At 50.3% G+C, this 18,423-nt stretch overlaps 1 protein-coding gene across 1 annotated transcript; it reads left to right on the top strand.

Annotated features, from left to right (window-relative positions):
* The first annotated feature begins 6 nt into the window (after positions 1-6).
* On the top strand, positions 7-9,207 carry NR2F1 (nuclear receptor subfamily 2 group F member 1). Its single transcript, XM_006109937.3, is given in 4 exon segments — positions 7-187; positions 2,603-2,664; positions 2,666-3,131; positions 8,163-9,207. Coding segments are annotated over 4 exon segments (822 nt in total). The 5' UTR covers positions 7-174; the 3' UTR covers positions 8,444-9,207.
* Positions 9,208-18,423: the final 9,216 nt, after the last annotated feature.

Below are 18,423 nucleotides of genomic sequence, written 5' to 3'. Positions count from 1 at the left end.
AGTCGAGCGGCAAGACTACGGCCAATTCACCTGCCAGGGCTGCAAAAGTTTCTTCAATAGGAGCGTCCGGGGGACTTAACTTACACATGCCGTGCCAACAGGAACTGTCCCATCGACCAGCACCACCGCAACCAGTGCCAATACTGCCGCCTCAAGAAGTGCCTCAAAGTGGGCATGAGGCGGGAAGGTGAATATTTCTTCTCTGCTTCTCTCCCTCAGCTTCGCCCGCCTTCCCGGCCCTCTTTCTTTCTCTCTCACAGAGGTGGCTGCTGTATGGGGCTGGGGCTCCTGCAGTCCTGGCCCGTCCCAGCTTCCCCTGTCCCCGCTGCCTTCCTCCCCCGGCATCCCGCCCCCCCCCCCCCAGCTCGTTGCCGCTGCCTCCCCCTCCCGGCCTGCGCTCGTCTCCCTGGCTCCTCCATCCCTCTCGCTGCCTGCTCGGGATTGTGTCCCTGGGATCGTGAGCTGTGGCTTAAAATCCCCTTCTTCCTCTGTCTTGGATGTGCTCGATGTGTGTCTCTTTCCCGCGTGTGCGTGAGGATGCTTGCGCTGTGCTGGCATGAACTTGGGGAGGGTGCTTACTTCCCCCAGAAAACTCTGTGTCTGTGTTTTTGCATCTCACTTTCCCCTCCATCTTTTCCTTCCCTTTATTTGAAATGGGGGAGGGTTGGGGACTGGAGTACCCTGAGTAGATTCATTGCTGCATCATCCTTTTGGAAGCTTAGCATGGAAAAAGAGGAGTGAGATTTATTGCACTTGTAGGTCTAATTAGGGGAGGGGGGGCTTCTGGCCTGTTCACTGGTTCCCTCTCCTCTTCATGGAGCTGGGGCCGCCTCCTCCGGAGCTGTGGCCTTGTTTTCACCCCTCTACTTTGAAAGGAAAGTTTGTGACTGAGCCGTGCTTTCATAGTTGTGTCATTTTTTTTAAAAAAAGCATGATACTCATTTTATTTCTTCATCAAACTCCACCCTCTGCTTAAATACTGCATACAAATTACAATTTACAACGGCATTTACCGAACCTTCTGATTGGGCTATAATGCATAGATAGACTGCAGCTGGCATGAGCTTCCACATCATTTAATCCCTGTGTTGTATGGCTTTGGTTTCTTTTAACGCAACTTTTGATGTTGTATTTAGATATGCTTCATGTTCATGTGGCAAGAGATGCAGCACTTTTCTTATAAATATATTTAGCCATTTACAGTTAAAGTTTATCTCCTGACAATCATTAAAGATGTCTTATAGTCAAATTAGCGAACCAGTCAATTTTGCAGAATGCAGATTACTCCTTCTTGTAATTGACTTTAAAATTATATTTTATATGCCACAGGAAAAGAAATTGAATTCCTTCAGATCTCAAAGAGCAGGCAAATATGACGACTTCATTTCTAGCTCCAGGAAGATTTTGTAGGCATCTGGGGGGAGGGGGGAGAAAAAACAACAACTTTGAATTGTGCTGTCATTTAATTGAAAAATAACTGCCAAGTTCAAAACTATAATTAGAAAAAAGTATTCTAGCCATTATGTTTCAAGAGCTGAAATTGCACTGGGACTTGCATTAAAAATGGAATCAAAGCAAACTTAAGAAAACAGTGCACAACCTGAAATAAGACAGCTACGTGTACATGGACATATCTACATTAATTTGTTGGGGGGAGAGTTCAGTAGCCCTAACTTTTCCTAGAGTTGTCTTTGTTTACATGGCAATTTAAAACGCTGGCACTGTTGAAGTAAAACATACACATTTAAAAAAAAAACTTTGGTCAGCTTTAAGAACTCAAAGCATGCTTACGTTTTGCATTCAGATGGTTAATGAATCCAGTGTTTTTGCAGTTGCAAGCTCGTGCATTCACTGGGCAAAAGCTGGCTGCAGGTTGCAGTGGCACCACGCAGGACAGACATTAATTATATTTCCTACTTTTTCCCATAATGTTTGGCTACTGTAAGTTCAACTTTTTTTTGAAATTTTTCAATTTTCTGTTGCTTTTAACAGCGAGAACTTTGTGTGGGGCGATGGGGAGGAGAGGAGAGGGGAGGGAAGCAGGATACTTGTTTTCTATTGAAAAGTTGTAAGTGATTAGTAGCATATGTAACTTGTATCTATTTTAAGGGTAATTCTATGGCATTTTTAGAGAATATGAGAGCATTTTGAGCAAAATGTTGCTTGCTTGCAAATGAAGAGGCAGCTAGGCATTTGCCTAGAACCACAACCGTTCTCTGGTTCCTCCTGTTTGTTTTCTACACTGATTTGTTTCACTCTGGAGGGGGTGAGTGGGATTTCATTGATCTGCGTGCTACTCCTTGGCGGTAGAGGGGTTGGGTGGGACTTTCTTGGGCTTGCGGGGCCTGGGGGCCCTGAAGTCAGGCCTAGTTCTGGCGGGGCTGGGGTGACCAGGTGCGCAGGCGATGGACCGGCGGAGCAAGAGGGCCTCACCCCAGGTTTCCTGCTGGTGCAGGCCGTAAGAGCGAGCGCAAGAGGAAACGCGCCGGGAGCGTATGACTGTGGGAAGAGCCTCCGCATTGTGTCGGGTGCTCTGCAGCGCGGCTATGTCCGCAAGCCCCCTGGATGCACATTGCCTCTTTTCTCTCTTTCTTTTTGTCAGCGGTTCAGCGAGGAAGAATGCCTCCAACCCAACCCAATCCAGGCCAGTACGCGCTCACCAACGGGGGACCCCCTCAACGGCCACTGTTACCTGTCGGGCTACATCTCTCTGCTGCTGCGCGCGGAGCCCTACCCCACCTCGCGCTATGGCAGCCAGTGCATGCAGCCCAACAACATCATGGGCATCGAGAACATCTGCGAGCTGGCCGCGCGCCTGCTCTTCAGCGCCGTCGAGTGGGCCCGCAACATCCCCTTCTTCCCGGATCTGCAGATCACCGACCAGGTGTCCCTGCTCCGCCTCACCTGGAGCGAGCTGTTCGTGCTCAACGCGGCGCAGTGCTCCATGCCGCTGCACGTGGCGCCGCTGCTGGCCGCCGCCGGCCTGCACGCCTCGCCCATGTCCGCCGACCGCGTCGTGGCCTTCATGGACCACATCCGCATCTTCCAGGAGCAGGTGGAGAAGCTCAAGGCGCTGCACGTCGACTCGGCCGAGTACAGCTGCCTCAAAGCCATCGTGCTGTTCACGTCAGGTGAGGCTGCGGTCGCTGGGAGGGCAGGCCGCGCGGGGAGCCGCCGCAGCCTCTTTTCGGCCGGGCCGGCTTTCTGCCCTGCGGCCGCGCGGCCGGGCCTCCCCGGAACCTGGGGCCTTGGCCCGACCCGCGGCCCCCGGCGCACAGACGCGGCCCGGTGGGGCCGTTGCCATCTTGAGAGCGTGGCGTTGCGGGAGAGGAGGCGGCGCGGAGGCGGCGGCGGGCTAGCGGCCTGAACCCCCGCGCGGGGGCGGCGGCGGGTGCGTGTCTCGTGGGGGAGGCGGTGTTGTGGATCGTCTGGCTGCGCGTGTGTGCGGTGTGCTTGCGTGTGCGTGTGTGTGTGTGTGTGTGTGTGTGTGTGTGTGTGTGTTTCTGGGGGAGGGGAAGGAAGGAAAGAACGTGGGAATGCGGCTTTCTCCTGTGTGTGGCACGCTCCCTGGATGAGTTTCCTGATAGAGAGGCGCGCGCACACATACATATACACACACACAGGTGGAAAGAGAAGAATACGCACAAGTAAATCATAAATAATCCCGTTTTATTGCTGCCTGATTTTCCCTTATCGGAAACCATTCATGTTTGCAGTTGCTGGGGTTATTGAGGGTCGTAAAAAACGGATTCGATCTAAACAAGAAAGATAAAAACAAAAGCAAGACTGTAGAATCCAGAAGTGCGGTAGGCTCCCCGCCCCGGAGGTAAATCTCATCGCCATGCAAAACACTTGAACATCGGAAATTTAACAGAGTGCCTTAAAAATATCAAATTAAATGTGGGCGGCGGTAACATGCATGTTAACAATTTCTCTTATGATAGATGGTTCAAATTAACTTCCAGGAAAGTGCATTAACGTTGCCTTTGAAGGCTCTGGTCTGAGCCTCTGAGAACACTGCCCGCCTTTTTTATTATTGTAACCTGCAAGAGGGAAACATATAAACACCCGGGACAGCAGGTAATGGGGGAAATATAAACAAAGCCAGAAGGGACGCTGGTGGGGAACAGAGCTGCCCAGACTGGGGCTCAGCCTTGCCCACTGTGAGGAGGGTTAGCTGCAATTTTACCTCCAGGATTGCCACTATTGTTTTTAATTCCTCCATTCAGAGAACAAATAAACTATCCTAATAAATCTAGCCTAGAACCAGGACACCCAAAGGCCAAATTAAAACCATTCTTGAGCAGAGGTGGCGAAACCCCTTTCCCAAGGCCTTGTTGAACAGTAAGCAGTGGTGTAATCTATCAGTATTTCTTGGCTTTCATGCGTGAAGAATCGTATTTACGTTGTATTAAAATGACTCTTAAATTTGCACAATATTGTAATGTAGCAAATGTAGTATTAATATCGATCTGAGCAGCAGATAATTTATTTAGACAAGAGCATCTCATTGGTATGCAGGGTGGCCAGAGCTGTGGACTTGGACTGCCCCCCTTTTACTTTCAGTGCAAATACAGGTCTGCTAGTGGGAGAGGGAGTTATTCTTTGCAAGAGGATAAAGTGAGAACCTTAAAACAAATGGAAGATTTATTGAATAGCCTCCTTGGTGTTTGAATGCGTTTTATCTTAATAAGTCTTCTTGATAGAAACGTGTTTTTCACAAGTGACAAAGAGCCTGGGAAGCAATGACCGGGCTGCGTTAGTTCTGGCAGGCCTGGGCCTGGCTGGCTCTCCGCTCCCCGGCTCTTTAGCCAAATTAATCAGGAAGCAAGCCAGTGTCAGGGAGGCTGGGGTTTTTAAATCTCATCCAGTGAGGTGTCTTGAAGCAGATATGTGACTTGAAGCTGGACAGAGGTCTTCTCAAGAAAGGTCTCCCCTCCCTTGTCCTTGTCCTTCCTAAGGTTCTTTGAACTCCCTTGACTTTTCTGATCCCCTGCCCTTTCCCAGAGAGAGGCGAGGACTGTGCCGGCTGCAGAGTAGACTGTGGAATTATTTAGCTTTTCTTTCAACTTTTCATCCTAAAACATCCCTGTGAAACATGTTTCTTTAAAAAAAAAAAGTCCCAAAGAAGTTTCTTCAAGTCTTCAAGGTGCAAGGGGGAGGCAAGAAGTGAACAATAACATTATTTTGCTGGAAAATTGCAAGCAGAGTATCTGAAAATGGAAATAGAGCTGTCAGTAGTAATTCACCCCCCTCTTTCATACAACACATTTCCACTTTTGACTAAACTTGTTTTGATTGCCAGCCAGAAGGGAATTCATGGGAAGCCTTCTCAAAGTCATCCAACTTTTGAGCAAACTTTGAATGATGGAAAAGACAGTTTTAGACATATTGTCCAATGAGGTTTGCTCCGGTTAAGTATTTGAAGCTGGCACAGGGGTTCCCTGTGGTGGTTTTCACATTTGGCCTCCGGATGGTATGCTTAATCCTTAATATTCTGGACAGCATCCAAAGGCTAGGTCATGACCTGAACTTACTTTTTTAAAAAATTCATTAATTCATACACCTAAATATTCCCTCAAATAAATGAGACCTTCCCTGAAAGGAGCCATCTAGTTAACATAAATACAATAAATCCATTTTCAGTACAATAATAACTTTGATTTCTAGTTATGGCAGCTGATTACATCTATATTTCCTGAACACTAAACTCTTCTGAATGCACAACATGAAATACATTCTCTGCACTACAAAGGCTAAGCCGGGAGGGCCTGAACAGTAATGGTTATTTATTTACATAATTTCTTTTCCATATACTGTAGAAGAAATATTGAGGTTTCCCACATTGACACTGCCATATAAAAAGTGAGACATGGATTTTGCACATGCTGACTCCTTTTCTGATCTGGGGTATATATAACTCATGGCGTATAAATATGGACTACATTACACCCCCTGCTCACCTCGCTTTGCTACCACAACCACCCAATCCATCTAAGAGCTCACACCGTCTGTCCACAGTTGGGGGAATCCTGTTGCAGGAATATCCAGATTGGGGATGGCTGTCTACACTGGGAAGCCAGGCCCGGACTAGGGCCATGGGGCTTGCCTCCTGGCACCTGGCAGTCCGCTGAGCTACAGGCATTCTGCCTTCAAAGGAGGAAAGATATCAAAGCAGCCAGCACAGGGCCCAAGCAAGACTTTCCTGGGCTTCTCTCCCCTGGAGTGGCCTAGCTGGGAGAAGGGTAGTGACCTTGCACTCTGGGGTCCCTCGTCATAAATATCAGATAAATATTTTACGGACCTGAGGGGATGCCATATGGGTCTTTTAAAAAAATCTGCTGGGGTATCAGTGGGTCCTTTTCATTTTGCATTGTCTGAGGCTGAAAGGGATCCTGACGTATAATGGGCAGATAATGCATGTAAAGCAAGATATATGTAAATATGAGTCTGCATGCATGGTGGCTATTCAGCAGAGCCAGGTTAGCAAGCAGGGCCAAGGGCAGACCTCAGGGTCCCTTCTCTAAGGAGCAAAGCCCCAAAGTGCTCCTGCCCTCGCCCTGCTAGCCATAAAACCTGACTGATTTCCCAAGGCAGGCGGGTGTGGATGCACCCTAGCAGCTGGCTGGAGTAATTAGACATCTGACAGGAACCCAGTCTGGATCTGGGGTCAAAGGACACTTGCCTCAGAAGTTCTTGAATCATCATCACTAGTTTTATTTGTATTTTTGCTCAAGGCCATAGCCTTGTAAATGAAGGTGGTATAATGTTTTGTAAACCCCAGTTCTTAAAATGTGAAGACATAAAGCTCAGAAACCCAGCAGACACAGGTTTCACTTTGAATCATTTGCTGTGTCTTTGTAGGGTCACACTTGCCCATTCACAAATATCTAATGTCCTTTTAGGGGCATCGCCACGCATGGATTTCTTCCCAGATCTATATATTAGCAAACTCTGCCTTTGATCTCTAGTCAACCTCCTGACTGGCTAAGGGTTCCTCTGTGATCTTCCTGTTTTTGAAATATTCATTATTAATATAAGAAACAACACAGGCATTTAAACTAGGAAGCCTTCATCTCATTCCGCTGATTCCACCATCCCCTCCATTTGCTTGCCTCCAGTTAGTTGATATAGTATGAACTGCTGTCTTGAAATATTTTTAGGAGACCAAGAGGAGCCTTGGTTGATGTGAGATAAACACACAGGTTTTGAGATGCCGTCCTTGCGTGTAGGTCCCCCCCCCCCGTTGGTCCTGTAAAGGAAGCCTATCTCCCCAAATCCCCCCTCAACTCCCCATCTTCCAGTTTGAAGCAGCAGCAGCTGCTGCTGCCTCTAACCCAGCTTTGTGTCTGATCACGAAAGTTGTCTCCTTTCTGCAGCCTGGGGTCACTGAGCCACATTCTTCCTGATTATTACACAGTTTACAGAGATGTGACCAATTTTCAATTACTTGATCTAAGGCACAGATAGCAGTGTACACCCTCACCAAGGCGTTGCTGCGGAGTCCTTGCTTGCACGGATAGTGGATCTCAAATCCTCTCTTGCTAAAGCCTGGGCTTGATCTGATTCCAGGCACTGCCAGCCCATGATTCCTTGCCTGCTCTTAAGTGTTTGTTCACTACACAATCCAGGTGCTCCTTAAGGTTTCTGGTTGGGGTCATTTGTTGGGAGGGGGACTCCACGGAGCCTTTAAGAACTGCCTTCAGGCTGCACATTCAGGGCTCCTGAACACCCAGAAAGCAGGGGGGAGTGGGGCCAAAGTCCTCCCCTTAATGAGCACAGTGGAAGGATGCTCCCCTGCAGGCAGAGGACAGGTTGCTACCACAGCAAACATGGCTCCAGCACCGTACTTACTTAATCCAAAGGTGGACGAGGAAAAACAAAGGGATGAGAGAGGTTGCTGCCTCTGTATGTGTGTGCTTCTCTCTCCAGCTCCCCTAGGCTTGGTGGGGGGTTGGTTTATTTTATTTGTTTTGGGGCTGGTCGAAGAGTGGGGAAGCATGGATGGGTGGATTTCTTTCATTTTCTCTTCTATTTCTTTTTTTCTCCTTTTCTCCTCAAAAAAGATTATTTTAATGGCCTGTTGTTTGTGCTTTTGCTGTTCACGGACCTAACCCTGTGCCCACTCCCCTTGTCTTTCCTTCCTGTGGCTGCTTGGGCAGATGCCTGTGGCCTGTCGGACGCCGCCCACATCGAGAGCCTGCAGGAGAAGTCTCAGTGTGCGCTGGAGGAGTACGTGAGGAGCCAGTACCCTAACCAGCCCAGCCGCTTCGGCAAACTGCTGCTGCGCCTGCCCTCCCTGCGCACAGTGTCCTCCTCGGTCATCGAGCAGCTGTTCTTCGTCCGTTTGGTAGGTAAAACCCCCATCGAAACTCTCATCCGTGATATGTTACTGTCTGGGAGCAGCTTCAACTGGCCTTACATGTCCATCCAGTGTTCCTAATCCTTGGGCACTTCCCACCTGCCCCCACCTCCTTAGAGACTCAGAGGACCTGCGGGGGCCATGGACTCCAAAGCCTGGGGGACCGGGCAGCTGATGCAGGGTGCAGCGTGCGGGGCAGGCTGGGCAGGGGGGAGGAGGGCCGGGAAGGCAGGAGCAGCCCACCCTACAGAAATGCAACCCAAGCTACAATCCAGGAGAAAAAGAGACTCTTTTAGGATCAGATCTGTGAACACATTGGAAAGGAAAGGAAAAGGACCTTGTGTCTGGTGAGAAAAAGAAAACAATCTTTGGAAGAGAGGACCATGAGAATTTTAATAAAACAGAAGGAGACTAATGGACCTTCCAGGATTTATTGTGGACGGATGTGGATATATTCTGTACAGAAAACAACACATGGAAGTGGACTGAATCCTATGTAGAAACACACACGCACCCCCAAACATGGTTATTCATTTTGTAAGATACTAGTCTTTATTTTCATTTTTTGTAAAATTTAAACATCGTATGCACATAAAAAAGGAAACAAGAATTAGGGGAAAATAACATTTTCCAAATAATTATAAAAAATTGTCCTGTGTCTATGTATCTATATCTGTTTTGTATTTTTTTCTGGTTCCAAACCAGATTTCCTGTGATTCTATACTAATAATTTTTGATATAACCCTTTGCTTCTTATAATGAGTGCGATATATGTTGTCAAGGCTGTTCTTCAAGAATTAAAATTGAAGTGAAAATTTAAACAAAAATAAAAGAATTTAGCAAAACCCATGCGTCTGGTTGTTTGACAGATGTCATCAGTGCAAAAGAACACTCCACTTAATCTCCACTCCAATTCTTATTAGAAGGGGGGTTAAGAGGGGGAAACTTTTAAGGTCTATTACCAAGTTGGCTAGATTTATTTCCTAAACCAAGTCACTGCTTGGTTTTGTAAATTCAGAGGGCCAGGCTCTGCGTGGGCCATTGTGGTCCCGGACGACAGGGAGCCTTGGTTGCAAACATCCCATGTGACCTTGTGGGTGGTGGTGGTGGGCTGCTAGAGGGCCTGCGTGCAGCTGGGCCTCAGGCTGGCAAACCTGGTCATATGGCTGGTCCAGGCTCAGGCACCACTTGCTTCCGGGACTGCATGTGGGTCTTGCCTGGCTGTAGGGGTGTGAAGCACTAGAAGAGGAGGGTCAAGGGAGGGAAAGCTTTGCTCAGGCACCTCTGTACCTCATGCCTGTGATGGGAGGGTCTGGCCTCTCCCTAGCTCTGGGAGAGGTGGGGCCTCAGAGCTGGGAGCCCTGGCTTTGCTCCCTCTATGGTCCCCTGCAGAGGTGGCGAGGGTTCGCCCTTTTCCATACCCTGCTACGGGTCCCATGCAGGGCCCTCCAGGTCTGTTGGGTGGGTGGAAGGGCCTTGCTGTGGCCTTAAGGGTGTTGTGGGCCTGGGAACTGGGAGTGGGGGAGCTAGGCTGGAGCAGGTCCTTTTCAGAAGGGTGTTTGGGTCCTAGTGGCCCCTTCAGGGCAGAACCCTCCCGCCAGGCCTCTCCTCGAGTGTGCTGGGGTGAGCATCTCTGCTCTCTCACACAGCGTTCAGAGCAGGGCTGTTTTACAGATCACAGGCGGCACTTCGAGAACACACACTGCCAAAGGAGCTTTTTTCTTCCCGTATTAATAAAGCCAGATCTTTTAAAATAACAACTCTCACACCCCCCCCCCCCCGCCTTCCCCAGCCCCAAACAGGCCCTTTTCAGGCTAGCGACTCACTTTTAGAAGCAATTGGCAAAGTTTTGCTTTCAACTTGCTATCTAGAAGTCTCCAGGTCCCCACCCCACTCCTTTAAAAACGCATGAACGAGCTCCTACACTCCAACCAGCTTGGAGTGTGGATACTCCGGGCAGAGCACAGTTCAGGCAATGCCGTGCGCTCTGTGGAGAAGCCCTGCAGGTCCATGATCCCAGCCAGCCTGCCTGCAGACTGCCGGAGCCCTACCACAGGGCGTGTGGAGTGTGGAGTCCCTGCTGCCCTCCAACTGGTCCCACTCAGAAATGTCCCTCATCCTCCCACCGCACTCAGGAGCTCTGTCTTTGTACCTAGGGTAACCCAAGGCAGTCGGGTCAGATTTAACCACTGATCGCCTCCCAAGAAGTCCTCGGGCTGATGGAGGAGCTGCGGGGGTTGGGGTGGGGGGGAGCCAAGCTGTGTCACCAAGAGCTCCCCTCTTTCCTGCTTTTCTCCAAATGAGATGTAAATATATTCATTACAGTGTGATCCCTCTGATGAAAACAGATAAACATTTTCATAGGTCAGAAACGTATTTTTTCAATTAATTTCAATATGGAGGCCCAAGCACAAGGCACCCAGTGTGGGACTGGCCGGAAACCGAGGCCTGGATTGGAGGAGGCACTTGCTCCAGGGCCCAGAGGTGTCAGTACTAACGTGGCTGTGCCAGGCAGGCTGGAGTGTCACCCACTGCCCACTGCCTGGGAGTCCCTGGGGCCTTGCCCCGGAAGAGCCAGCGCAGGAAGAGGAGCAGCCCATCCCAGGCCTCACAGAGCCCCCTCAGGCTCAGGCTGAAAACCAGGGAGGAGGAAGGGGTGCTCCGCGCCTGAGGAGGAAGGGGTGCTCGGCGCCTGGGCTGGGCGGGCAGGCTGGGGGCTGGCAGCAGTGCGCTTCCCCTCTGCTGGCTCCGTGGTGGCTGGGGCAGTCCTCGGCATTACACACAGGGACAGACGTCTTCAGAGGTCTCTGCGTGTCTCCGCCAGAGAGACAGAGCCTCCCCGGACTCAGGGGCCTGGCGGGCGTCCGAGGGGCAGGACAGACGGCTTTCTCCAGCTGTGCGTCCTGGGAAGGGTTAGGAGCCCAGATCCAGGCATCAGAGCCACGGCGTGAGCCTCTGGCCACCAGGAATCGCCCTTGGGGCTCCGATCTACAGGCTGCGGGGCAGGGCTGACCCGTGGGCCCAGGCGCGGGGCCGCCCGCAGTGAGTGCCGAGGGCAGCTCCACAGCAGCCAGGCTGCCCCTCTCGGGTCCTGCGCCTCCTCGGCCCTGGAAGCCACGGGGCAGAAGGCGACGCGGCGCAGGTGGGAGTCGCTGCCTGGGTGGCCGCCCGGAGTCCCCCCAGCGGTGAGCTGAGCGCCAGGGGGAGCCGGCACCCGGTGTGCGGCGCAAGCAGGGGCGGCAGCCGGCCTCCCGGACGCCCGCGGCCTGGGCCTGCCTGGCCGCCCTGAGGAGTGGTAGCGGAGGCTGGGTGCCTGGGCGAGGCAGGGCCCACGGGTCCCACGGCCAGCGACCTGCCTCTGCACAGAGCGGCCCTCGCAGGAGGACTCTTCTCTGGAAACTACCTGTGACATATGCAAGTCAAGCGTCCCCTTTCCCACCGAAACATCGGCGGAGCCACCAGAACTCTAAGGGCTTTGAAGTCTGTTTAAACCTTAAAACATCAGAAAGGCCATCCCGGGCGCTTTCCTGCGGGAATCTCTGGGGAGTGCGGCTGCGCCTCCTCCGCCTCCTCCGAGGCCCGGACAGGAACCGGCGCGAGGGGGTTCCAATACGACCTTGCCCCGACGGGCACACCCCAATCTGCTACCAGGCGTGGCGGGTCCCCAGGGTGGGGTCGGGGTGCGGGTGGGGGTGGGGCAACGCGAACAACCTTGCGTTTCCAGGCCCCTGCCCCTCCGGCGGGTGCGGGTTGGCCGTCTCTGGCGACCAGGTCCCAGAGGCTGTGCGTTCAGGGGCACTGGGGACCCACCTGAGCTTGTCTGCTTGGAGCGGGCAAAAAGTTTATTTTTTTAAATCCTCCTCCTCCTCCTCCTCCTCCTCCTCCCTCTCCTCCTCCCTCTCCCAGGCAGTCCTTACATCTCCCACAGTGTAGCGTCACCTCCAGAAGCTCCTTGGTCCCTCAGGACAAGTCGCCTGGATGCGCATCTGCAGAGGGGGAAGCACGGAGGAGCGTGGGGTGGGTGTGCAGGAGTCACAAGTGGCAACTAATAAAACTCTTGTTAGAGGGCCTGCTCGGCGTCCGCCGCGTCACCGCGCCTTTAACTTGGAAAGCCAAAGAGTTGTATTCCTAAATGAGTTAAAGACCCATTTACCTCTGTCGTGTTCTATTCATCAAGCCACAAGTTGAGAGTTCCTAACATGAAACTATTTGTTTGCTTACACAACCAGCTGGGCGCAATTTCACGTCTGAGATATCTATCTGAAAGCGCCTCTCATTTATTATCTCTCCCTGTCAGCGAAGCCATTTCCCAGCTCCCCCTCCCCCTTTGGAGATTATTTATTTATTTGTCTATCTGTTTATTTACTGATTTATTTATTTGTGGTGGGACTTCTTTGCCGGGGAGGACCTGGGCGAGGAGGGCTCCCCGGGCGCGACTGCTGCCTGCGCGGCTTGCGCTGCGCCCGGAGCTGGGACAGGGCGCGGCAGAGGCTCCCTCGCCACCGCTGGCCCCCGCCCGTGTGTGTGCAGCCGATGGGCCTGGCCAGACACAGCTGCCTGTCTCCCTGGATGTCCCCCTGCTAGCTCTCCCCAAAGGAAGCCTCAACCACCTGTGCAAGGCGAGGATGGAAGGGAGGCACGGGAGGGGGGCCCAGGAACCTCTCCCGGAGTTGGGGGCCCAGGACATGGCTTTGAGATAGGCTTTCACAAAGCCTCACCTAGTCCCAAGGGGCCAATTTCCTCTTCGGGCCGGAGCTGGAGTGAGTAACCAAGATGTAAATAGTTGTGTGATGGGTTGGGGGAGGGGGCAGCGCATTTATTGTGTGTGCGGAGGGGAGAAGGCTGCACGTGGTTTCAATTTTAAAGCACAAAGAAATAACATGCAACGCAGAAAAGAGGTTTGTGAATGTAATTGAGAGGAAAGAAAACAATTAACACGGTGCAAGGTGGCACACTCCACCCCTCGCCTTCTCTCCTGCCCCAATTTTGAGAAATCCGGATCTTGTCCACAGAGTAGGTCTAGGCAGTTGGATCCGGCTGATAAGGGAACCTCTGATGGAGATCACAGTGATGGGTGGATAATGGTGTCTATCCGTCTCCTAGTCTGCTAAGGCCTTCTCCAACCAGGCTGGAAGCAAGGGATCAAATCCCCAAGTCCGGCGTCTTAAATGTCCCCGGTTGTAAAGATGGAAAGGAGAAGGGGTGTCTGCAAGGGAGGGGAGAGGGAGAAGGAGAGAGAGATAGCGAGGGATTTCTTTAAGGCAGACCAGGCTGGTCTCTGCAGGCTATCCTATTGTGTTGATTTACGAAGACATTTGCTGTATATAACGTTTAAGGCTGATAATATCATTGCGCAGCCAGATAAATAAAGCGTTGGCCCAATGGTGGGGTCAGCGATCGATCTCTGGGCTCAGAGGAAAAAGGAGAGAGACAGGGTCGAGCACGAGGCTCTGTCTGTGTGCTTGTCAGTCGGCAGGCGGGAGCCCGAGTGTGTGTGTGAGCGGCAGGGTCTGCCAGAGAGAACCGCGTCTTCAGCTGGCCAAGAGGCTCATTAGCATTCCCAGCCCATGGACCTGCGCTGACAACTAACAGAGATATCCCGCTCACCACCCGGCCTCCTCTCCTTTTGTCTTCAGATCTGGAGGAGAAAAAGATTTCTCGGTGGAAGCTGGAGCCTGAACTTCCATGTGGCTGTTGGAGATTCAGGCTATTTAAAAAAAAAAAAAAAAAAAAAAAAAAAAAAAAAAAAAAAAAGGAGGTTCCAGGATCTTGCCTGATCGTTCACTCTGCTTTTAAAAAACTTCCTTCCTAAAGAAGGAACTTTTTTGCTTTTCTCTCTCAAAGTGTAACATGCTGTGGAAACTCCAAACTTAAATGAGAGAGAAGATGTCCTCTGAAAACATTTTGCCATTTCTCCTTGCTGACACTGCGGAGAGGTGGATGTTTATATGTTTGGCTCACATGCACATGTGAAGTTGGTACTTTCAGTTAAAGACTTCTAGAGCATAGCAACCAGGGATTGTTTGAGCTTTTTTGTTTCTCTTCTTTTTCTGCTTTTTTTTTTTGTCATGATAAAGTTCATTTTCTTTTCTACAATAAATGTCCTATTTTATCACTCTCCCTTGTTTAAATAAAGTACATTGTTCAAAATTAAATGGACCTAATTTTGTATTAACTATCAGAAAGAAGCAATTTCAGAGGCCTCCACAACTTTAAGAAACATTTTAAAATGAGACTCATTTATGAAGCTTTAATCACCTTATACCTATTTTGGGGAAAGTGTCTGTTAGCCATATCACACAGGAATAAATATGTATCCACTTTGCTCTCCTGGATCCTGTGCCTTCAACTTCTTCTAAGGAGGCAGGTAGTTTTACATCAGAGTGTACAAATTATCCCATGTTGACAGATGTTTGTCACTTAGTAACTTCTTTCCAAGTTTTCCCCCTCCCCTACGCCTTCTTTCTAGCTTGCTTTGTTGTTTTAAAATATGCATGTCTCTCACTGGAATGCCAGTCACGAGTGCAAACTTTGTGTCCAACCTCCCACATGAAATGATCCTTTTAGAGGGAACTCGATATGTCTCAATCTGCACTTCACTCAAAGCCTCTGGGCACTGGCCACTCACTCACTGGTCCTGGCTCCAAAATAACTCAGCAGAAACGAGTTTCCAACCAAAAATCCCCTCGAATGTCTCCCAGGGAAGAAATATAGCTCCTATAATTAAAGGAGGCAACGGCCAGAGGGGGAATGCAGCCGGCAGCCAAAAAAAGTAAGAGTTTTATTTATTTGCTGATTGAACTTGGTTTGTCATAACCAGCAGGTTTATCCACACTGGAAGTGCTGGAGGTTTGTACTGTGTGTGCACAAGAGGGAGAGGTGGGGAGGGAAGAAAGGGGAAGAGAGAATGATGTGGAATGGGCAGAATGAAAGAGACAAGGGCAACAACATTGGGAGGGAGAAAATGATCTCTGTGGACCATGTCATGTAGGAAATTTCCTAACACCAGATTTGCAGATTTGAGTAAAAACTTGCAGCTGAGAAATATGGGGGATGGGGAACTCAGAGGAGATGAGGGGATAATTGTAGTTAACTCTTACATGTGGGGTATCATCAGGAAAAGGAAGGCTCTTGTTTTCCCTAGAAAACTAGTGGGACAGCAGGAAAATTATGAGCTGTGCTGTGTGTGGCGGTTTTGGTGTGTGGGGGGTGGAATTATAACCAGAGGAACTGCAGAGAAGGGAAGAAGTTTCAGGACTCAAAGCAGAAGTGTCATGGAGCTAGGAGCCCTCCACCATCCTTGGCAAAAGTTGCCTAGTAAGTGTGGGGTGTGAAATCTTCTCTACAAGACACCAGGTTTGCTTCTTATCTTAATGATGTTTACCTATTTGAGCTGATTCTGGCATTAGACGCAGGTATAGGATGATTGGACGCACAGGATGAAGAGCACCTCCCAATCTCTTCAGACCCCCCCCCCCCAAAAAAAAGCTTCAAAAACAGAAGGAGTACTCAGCCAGGGCACCTCATTTCTATTAAAAAGGCAAAACTTTAGCACTGATGAAAAACAGATGAATTTTTTCTCCCTCTCTCTGAAACAGTTACTCTCCTTCACTGATGTGAAGTGACGTCAGCAATGCCTGTCCTATCCCCTTGGAGAGAAGGGACTGGGGAGGAGGGGATGGAGGGAAGGAGCTGGGAGAAAGGGCTACAGAAAAAGAGAAAGAGCTGGGCAGAGAGAAGAGGATGGAGGGAGGGCTGGGGAGGCGAGAATGAGAATGAATATCCTACACGTTGGGGCCAAAATTCCACAAAGAGTGGGCAAAACAATGCTTTAGAAGCTGGTGATGGATAGGACACCTTTCTCTGCCCTCACCCGATCTACATATTCTAACATATGGAAAGCTTACAGGCCCCGTGCACTTATAGAAGCCGATAATGCATTAGCTCTCAGCAATATTTACAGCACCACTTTTAATACACACCAGATGGTTCGCGACTGTGCCGCCTCAGCCAGCTACACTCCTCGATTTTACTCGGCGGCACTTTGTTGCAATTACGCTCCATGCTGAGACCAATTTTATTGGTGACCTATTTTTCATATTTGCAGCATTTTATGTTTTGGTGTCTTTTGTTTTTTAAACCCTCCTCTCTGGCCTTTTTGTAAGGGCAGCGCTCAAGAAGGGAGAGCTTAGGAGGACGGCGGGGCTGTCTAGGTGGATATTAATATTTATCATGATGTTACCTACCTCGGGCTTCAGTAAGTAAACCGGATAGACATAAGTACTCCGGTCATTATGTTTGTTCACTCACCCCCCTGTCTGTCAGACCCCCACGGACGGTCTACCCGGCGCGCTGGCCTCAGAGTCAATACCTCGGACCATAAATATTGTATTCCATTAATTATCACGCCACCGGCTGCTCCTGGGCACCGGCATCCTCGAGCGACGCAGGGCAAATGAGGACGCGTCCTGCGCGTATTGCGAGGCTGGGAACCCCGCCGCAGCCTCCGCGGGGCCTGGGAAGTCCCGGAGCCCAGCGCCTGGCTCACCCCGCCGGGCCTGCGGGTGGAGGGCCTGGGAGGGGGTGCAGCGGGGAAGCCCGGCGCCACCGGGAGCGCTCAGTACCTGTTATCTCGCCACGCAGAAGGCCGCAGGGAGAATCCCATTTGGCACGCAGGGAAAGGCTTTCAACTTTATCTCCCGCCATGTAAATATCCCCGAGTGCCCGGCTGAGGGACTTTGTTTTGCACAGAACAATGTAAATATCGTATTTGCTGCAACGCAGGTGTGCTCTTCCTACGTAAACTCCTCCCCCCCTCGCTTATAGTAACTCTTTATGCCCCCTTCCCCTGGTTAAAAAAAAAAAAATCACAGATGTTTACTTTATTGATATAACCTATACCATGGTTAGGCTGAGAATAATATGCCTCAGCTAACAGTCATTTAGCAAATAATAGAGGCGTTCTGGATGCTTTCCAACGCTACACATGTACTTGGTCATAAAATGATACGTGAAAAAATTAACATCTGCTTTCCTAAAATAAAGTGTGCCAAGTAGCTTTTTATGAATGCTTCCCTCATTTTAAAAAGAAATATGGAGAGATAAACTGGCACCCAGATGTATAGCATATTTATAATGGGTTTAGGAGTTAAAGGTAGCTATTCATTGCACAAGCCATTTAAAAACTGACGGTTTAAAAGCTCCTTAACCCCAGACATCTTCGAATCCTGAAGAGTTTTCCAAATTTTATTATTTAAAGAGGAATTTACTGTAATTTAATTGCATATCAAGGCAGAACTCTGTGCAAGTCAGGGCCCCGCAGCCTGGCCTCCGCCGAAATTCCAACTTGCCTTTTATTCGCCTACTTTCTCAGCGAGGTTCCCAGGCCCTTAGCAGGCAGAGCTGGAAAGTTGAGTTGGGCTCTTTTTTGTTGTTGTTTAATTCCACTATTAGGAAATGAGGCCTACCTTTGAATTATTTCATTAGGATTTGGCCTTTTGGGGGAAGGGGTGGGAACCATAATCATTAGTGGCTTTTTATTATTTCTACAATAAATGGCTAGATTCTCTGTTGAATAAGCTGCTTGAATGTTTTGCAGATGTTCTACTTAGACCAAATCTGACCCCCTGTTTCCTCCCAAATAAGTCGCTTAAAACTCTCGCACCGGTGCGAGGACTCCGCGGCACCCTCCCCATCCCGGCAAGTTTATAAAGTCTAGGCCATATTCTTATGAAATTTCCACCTCGCTGCACACACGCACGCACACAAATACATTCACACGCACTCCCACTCCCACCCACTGCGCCTCTGAGCGTGGCCGAGGGTAAAGGAGGAGGAAAAAAGACCCGAAACCGGTGAGGCGGAATGGCAAGGAGGCGGGAAGCCGCGCAGTGGTTACACCCCCCGAGCGGAGGCGCGCCCTCCCGGGGCCCCTCGCCCCCCTTTGAGCCTTTGGTGGAAACGAGGGGGGTGGCCCAGGTCTGTTCCCCCAAAGTGATGGAAATCTGAGATTGCCCAGCCGCTCGGGGCGCCCCGCCTCAGGGCCTCCGGCCGCGGGAAGA

This window comes from Myotis lucifugus, unplaced genomic scaffold, assembly GCF_000147115.1.
Source record: "Myotis lucifugus unplaced genomic scaffold, Myoluc2.0 scaffold_0, whole genome shotgun sequence".
In the NCBI taxonomy this organism is placed as follows: Eukaryota; Metazoa; Chordata; class Mammalia; order Chiroptera; family Vespertilionidae; genus Myotis; species Myotis lucifugus.
This window is presented reverse-complemented; position numbering and strand designations above follow the sequence as displayed.